The 6,736-nt window shown below is 46.9% G+C and overlaps 1 protein-coding gene across 4 annotated transcripts in view; it reads left to right on the forward strand.

Annotated features, from left to right (window-relative positions):
* Nucleotides 1-6,736, forward strand: part of LOC107266167 (LIM/homeobox protein Lhx9) — a 177,127-nt gene that overhangs the window by 138,421 nt on the left and 31,970 nt on the right. For 3 of the 4 annotated variants that reach the window (XM_025083367.1, XM_025083366.1, XM_025083365.1), the window contains 2 exons: nt 2,709-3,333; nt 5,271-5,479. In XM_025083367.1, coding sequence (XP_024939135.1) covers nt 2,977-3,333; nt 5,271-5,479 — 566 coding nt within the window. In that variant the 5' untranslated portion in view covers nt 2,709-2,976. Of the gene's footprint in view, nt 1-2,708; nt 3,334-5,270; nt 5,480-6,736 lie in introns of those variants that run through there. The other variant, XM_015736376.2, reaches the window with a different exon arrangement.

Raw genomic sequence — 6,736 nt, forward strand, 5'->3', positions numbered from 1 at the left:
GGGGGGGTCATGGTAACAAAGATAAAAAATCGGTCGAGAATCGGCATGGAGGTAATGATAACTTCGGCGATATAATGACCGTCGAGATGCGAGTTGTAAGACAGAACTGAAAATAATCTAATTATTGGTGAAAACGATTATAGTAATTAGGAGAGCCGGTATGAGAAGGTCCCAATTGGGAGCTGGTGTAACGTTGGTGGAACCCGTGCCTTCCAAACGTGGTAGTGGTGGTAGTGAAGGTACTCTCCTGCGGCGGACCCCTATTAGAGGCCCAAATGAAAAGGCGTATACAGGAACGGGCCCTTTCGAAGAATCACAGAATGAAATCGAGACCAGGGACGTAATTATGTAGGAATTTGGAAGAAACTCAATCTCCTGTCTCGGGGCCCATTCTGGTACAATGGGCCCGGGCCCCGGCAGTCCCAAACGGCAAAACCTTGCGTTACGGAAACCTGCTCATTATTTTTGTATTTCTTAACGGAGAGCTCTGATGTATATATAGGTATATCGCGTAGGGTATACCGATGTGATCTGTTTTTTTGGGGCCGGGGGGGGGAGGGTAATCACTATCGTTATCTTTGACATTGTTGCTTTGGATAATAGGCATTGTTGTGCGTGGTTATCGCTATGTTATGGCTGTCGATACTGATGGACTGGTACTCAGAAAACGTAAGTGGGGACAAGTTACACTATTTTGGACGAGTCGAACTTTTTGGAAAAATTTTTTTTTTTTTATTAGCGCTACGTTGGATTTTTTTTAAGTATCTTACAAGTCTGACTAAGGGCTAACGATTAACAATGAGATTAGCGCTCGTAGTCTTAATTGGATGCACCAGCTGGCAGGGGCTGCTGTGTCTATGACAGTGCTTGGCTGATTTAGGGGTAGTTGGTACTAGGCGGTAGCTAATAGGGTAGTTTAGGTAGACAATGTAGTTAAGTATAAAGGTACCGTTAGCTCGCGCCTTACCGGCATTAGAAAGGGAGTTAGGTATGTACTTTTGAAAACAGGAGGATCAATTAAAATTGACAAGTGTCCCGTGGTGCAGACCTGCCCTTATTGTACTAGGGTATACCGGAGGCTGTAGGTATGATGAGAGAAAGAGAGAAAGAGAGAAAGAGAGAGAGAGAGAAAGAGAAAGAGAGAGAGAGAGAAAGAGAAAGAGAGAGCTAAGAACCGAGAAACTGAACTACAGTTGGTTTATAAATACATTTACTAGGATGACGTAGAAAAATTTGAGAAATAGGTATTGACATTTTTTTACTCCGAAAATTTTTTTTTTTTTTTTAACTAAACAGTACTCGAATGATTAATCGGTAGCTGGCGGATGTAGGGGGTTGGCACATTAAAGGTTTGAGTATACGGGGGGGTAGGTCCGGAATAAGGGTGAGTTGTCGGATAACTGGTCGTAGAATGTTCGGCCACGACGATATAGAGGGTGGTCGAGGGGGTGGGTGGTAGCGAGTTAATGAGATTACTTTCCAGAGGGCCGAGGGATATGAGGAAATCTGATTGGACGTTGGAAAAGATCATAAAGGCGAGTAATTAGAGCGAGCTTTGTTAGCCCCTACAATGGGCCTTGGGTGAGAGTTATTTCCGTTGTATCCGCGAAGCCGATTGGCCGGATCGATCGTTCCTACCAATCCGAGCGTCCAGCGTGCCGACGGGTCTCGAGTAGCTCGCAATCAGCGAGTCAGTCGACCCCAGGACGGGAACCGTCGTTTTAGAATCGGTTATCCGGGCAAATTAGCAGCCGGAAAATTAGGCCTTTGATGTCGGCACGCCTACGATTGTATTCGCCTTGCGAGAGAGTGGAAAGATTGGACATGGCTCAAGTGAACCCTTATGATCTTCCCTCAGTATCCTTGTGCGAGCTTGCGGTTCCTTGATTCGAAAATGGGAAACGAGTTTTAGGGAAGGGAGGGAAAAAAAAATATATATTTTTTTTTTCATCCACTCGTTCATCCCCATTTCGAAAATTTCATCTTGAGTTACGCCCTTGCTGTCAGAATATACAATCTTAATGACTGTGGGTAATGTATCCAGAGAATTATGCTTTTTTTTAGGGGTGGCCGAATACACTCCCTGTCTAGGATCTGCCACTCCGGCTGTAACGGTATCCGGGGGGGTTTGGGCTCCGGGTGTTTTAGCGAACGAGAGACGGAAGACTCTTGTAGGTAATAGGATTTTCCATCGAAGCGTCGCTGGCAACCGCCACAAAGATGGCTGGTGTGTTAGTACCTGGCAGTATGGTACTGAGGGGGATGGTATAATTAAAACAATAGAATGCTTAATTAGAGTGGATAACCGGTGGGTGGTGGCTGCAGGGGAAAGCCAAGGCAAAGTAGTAGTATGGAATAGTCGTAAAATGTCGGTTTTACTGGCCGAGCCGCAGTGCTTGCTGGTATCCGGAGTTGCGGCAGGTGAATGAATAGATCCTACTCCAATCTACCCTTAATTTATCATTGTGTATCTTCTCAACGTGGCCGATAGGCGTAAGCGGACAGAACCGAGCTGACGGTTTATTTCGGTAAGAAAGGTGAAAAAAAATTCGTTAGAAATAAACCGTAGGAAATAGCTGTAGTACATTGAAGTACTGTACCTGTAGTCGATGATAGAGTTTTCACGTACGATGGGAAAACAAATAAGGTCCTCATACGCACGATCTTGAAAAGCACCTAGTAACCTTATAATTTCATTTCTGTTCCAGATACAGCGTAAGAAACAGTCGAAGCAGCAGTGACAAGGCCCCGCGAGATTCGCGGAGGCCCAATCGTAGAGAAGAGCTCGAGAAACAGTGAAAGACACGTAACAAGGTGCCTAAAGACGTGTAACAGGGAGCGCGTGAAAGGAAGAGAGAGCCCGTGAGGCCCAAAAGGTCCTCGAAGGACTAGACATATTATTTCCATAGTGTTAGCGGTGGGCGCCCAAGGCCCACCCTTTCATCGGTCAAGCTGGCGAGCGCTCTTACCGCTGGTATGAACCCCCACCACCCGGGCCACCCTGCCGCCTACCCCCATCATCCCTCGCTTTCGAGCAGTCCCCATCATTCGGGACCCGGTGGGGCCCACCATGGGTATTCAACCGGTGGCGGTGGGACGACAACGACCCCTGACCTCCCCAGTCCTCACTCGCCGCCACACGGGGCACCGTCGGACCCAGGCGCGCCGTACACCACCCTTTCCGGAAGTCAAGGAATGGGAAGCAACGGACATCATCACGGAGGCGGAGGGATGATGCCCGATCATCCGCATCATCCGGGTCATCTTCACCCACATCATCCAGGCCACCCTGCTTACCCCCCCGTTAACCACAATAACAACTGCACGTTAAAGGTTAGTCCCAAATTTTATCTTCCAAGTCAATGCATACATCATCCAATGCCCAGATGCACTTTGCACCTCGACACTTGACCCTGCGAGCTAGGGCCGGCATATCTTCGATTCCGAGGAAGAACGGAAGACCTGCTACTATTATCAGGCCCCACTTTCTAGCTGGGGCATTAGTGTGACGTGACTAGGAGGCGTAGTGTCGCGTGAGAGAATAAACCGGGTGAAAGTTTTAAAACCGGAAGTTTGCGGTGAACCGTGCAACAGTCGAGAATATAGGGTTGGCTGATTCGTTGGGTCCTCATCATTTACCCAGTTCGGTAAGGCCCTTCTTAATGACGCCCCGCATTCGATACGTACGTCCGAGAGGGACTTTGTATTTTGAGTATTCTCAAAGGAAATTTGGAAAGTCCCGAGCGACCGTAACGAGAAAGATTATACGACGGCGGATGGGAATGAAAATGAAAGAAATTTCGAGAGAAGGGAAAAAGGTTGGTAAGCCTGAAATTCTACAGACAGTTTTCCGTCCGCGTTGTACAGCTACGCGACCCTCACTTAGCTCGCCATTGACAAACGTAACAATATGGGCATTTACCATGGTGGAATATAATTGAATAGAGCAGTACGAGGGACCTCGTGGGGAACAAGAGAAGGGGAACGTTGGCGGGTTAGCGGGGAGTGGGACGCAAGCCCGATACACTCTCGTTCTCTTTCACTGTCTATATATATATATATATATATATATATATATATATATATATATATATATATATATATATATATATATATATATATATCTTCTCTCTCTCTTTCACTTCTTCATCCTTCGTCTTTGTCAGCACGGTCCCTTCCCCTTTGAGCGTTAGTTAGGCCCTTTCTAGGCTCGCCTTTTTATTCTCCCCACTGCTGCGACGGGGTACCTGAACCCGGGCCCGCAAGGCATTCAGTCCCAAAGCGCTCTGTCGGGGCCGACCAGTCAGTTGGGGCCTGACTTCGGTCGGGGCAGGTTCGCGTACACTTATATACTCGTGCCAGCGCTCTTCTGCTCTCTCTCGGGTCTTACCGATTTTTTTCTCCTAGACGTTTCAAGTGCGTCGTTCGCTACGTTAACGCTACCACGTCTGCTTACATGAAAATTTCTTTGTGCCACTGTTTTTTATTTTCGTTCAGAAGCTAAAAATCCATCTTCACGAAAACGCGATATCTTGACTAGCCGTGTTTTTCATTGATACTACGTGGCGTGAATCGTGATCTGTAGTTTCGAGTGTACCAAAGGCGTCTGTACTGTCGCAAGTCTATCCGTATCGCGAGTGAGTCCCAAAAAGTAATCAAATACAAATTGGGCATTGGTGCTTGGTCGGTAATACCGAACGATATACGTGTGACTCGTCCAACAACGTAAAAGTGGTCTGCCAGGTACAGACTGTAGGAATCCTATCAAAGAGGACGAATCAGAAAAGACATAACACACATACGATCCACGTATTATATTAGAACGTACGACCATGGAGGTTCACGCGCATCACTACAGAGCCATCACGTCACGCATGAATCAGATGAAGTTCTTTCCTGGAGACAAAATCGTAAGGATCCCACGGTCGCCAGTGATTCTCAACCAGTCGGATTGCAAATCGTTTGGAAATCCATACGATGCAAATTTTTATTAATTTGCCGTGATTACATTTTTTTTTTGTTTTTTTTTTTTTCATCAGTGACGATTTCCATTTTTTTTTTTTATTTATACCAACCAAACGTCAATCGTACGACAGAGAGTCTTACCGTTGGACCGCTCGTTGAAACGAAATTACAAAATTTGTTTTGGACTGTCAAACGGCACTTCCGACCGGTTCAGAATGAAATGGTTGAAAATACACGTAAATTGCGCACCGTAGATCCTGGTAGACAGGATTCAAAGAGAAAACTCGTCTGTTACATATCCGCAGCAAGAGGGAGGTCCTGGTGGATCCACAAGTGTCCAGCAGTGTGCAGGATGCAATGGTCGGATAGTGGAAAGATGGCTGTTACACGCGCTGGATCGCTACTGGCATAACAGCTGTCTCAAATGTACCATCTGTAACGCAGCATTGGCGGACATTGGTCAGTCGTGTTTCACCAAAGGCGGTATGATCCTCTGCAAGAACGATTACACCAGGTGAGTCAGTTGAACGTAATTTTTTATTTATAAATTTTATACGGGGTCACAGGGTCAAGAATGCCGTAAATACGTGTACCCGGTCTAATACGTACCGGGCAAGATCACTCGATCTCCTTCAAGAGGTATAACAGCATCATCCATTCTGATCCATCTTCGTGGATCTTGGGTTGCCCCCCGATGGTAATTTGCTGGGGACCGTTCCAAATTTAGAGGATTCGAGGTCAGAGCGCAATTTAATGAGAAACAGACGCGACTTAGTTAGCAGCCCCGCTTTCTCGGAAATAGATCTACTCCGCGTGGGCTCACTCATTTCATCTTACTGTCCGACTGTCTTTCAGGCTCCTGCCTAGTGTCGTTTAAGCGACGATTTTTAACTGCGCGTCAAGTGCCAATTATCCTGTCCCCTTATCGGTGGCATGTGATAGTGAACAATTTTTTTTTCTTTTTTTTTTAATACTATACACAGGCGTACAGGCCCGGAAAAGGCTGCCGCGACGCCTGTATCCGTTACCTAAACTTTGTTATTGAGCTCGTCGGTATCTACGGGGTGTTCTATTAATTTCCTACTGGCTTGGTACAGCACCGGGGCTCGTGTTATATCAGAGGGCCAGTGCATCAAGGTGCTTTTATTCGGCTTAAGGGTGGAAGTGGCTCAGACCCTTAAACGTAATTCCTCATACGGTTACGGTTACGTCTGCGACACGTACGTCCTAATCTGTTGGCGTAACGGGAACGATTTAGCTTGAGCCGTATCAATATTTGACCACGAGACGCCACCCTTGACGATGTTAAGGGTTGGGGCTGGGATATGTGCTCGGCACCTACTCTCGTCATACCCCGATGTACGTGAGCATATTGGCGCGTTGGTTCATTTGGAGATGTCGCGTAGTTGGGACCTTTCGGCATTTACATGAGAGCGAGCGAGTCCTTCGTGTGGAAGGATCAGAAGGAAGAGGGGTGCTTCTGGCGAGGGTAGCAGGAAAGTATGGTAGCGAACTGGTATGGTACATACTATACGGTATGCCAGGGTGAATGGTATATATATATATATATATAGTATAAAGGTACCGAGGAGAACGGGAGTTCGTTTCTTTTGGATTCAAGGAATGTTTCAATCAGTTTGATTGAAGGGCTGAGCTACGGCAAGAGGGTAAACTCGATTTACAGCCGTGTAGGGGTGGATGTGGGTGCAGGGATGGAGGACGAGGGTGAGAGGAGGTGGTAGCTGTCGGGAGTGCCGGGTGTTCCTCTGGA

Source organism: Cephus cinctus, unplaced genomic scaffold (assembly GCF_000341935.2).
Source record: "Cephus cinctus unplaced genomic scaffold, Ccin1 Ccin1_scaffold0299, whole genome shotgun sequence".
NCBI lineage: Eukaryota > Metazoa > Arthropoda > Insecta > Hymenoptera > Cephidae > Cephus > Cephus cinctus.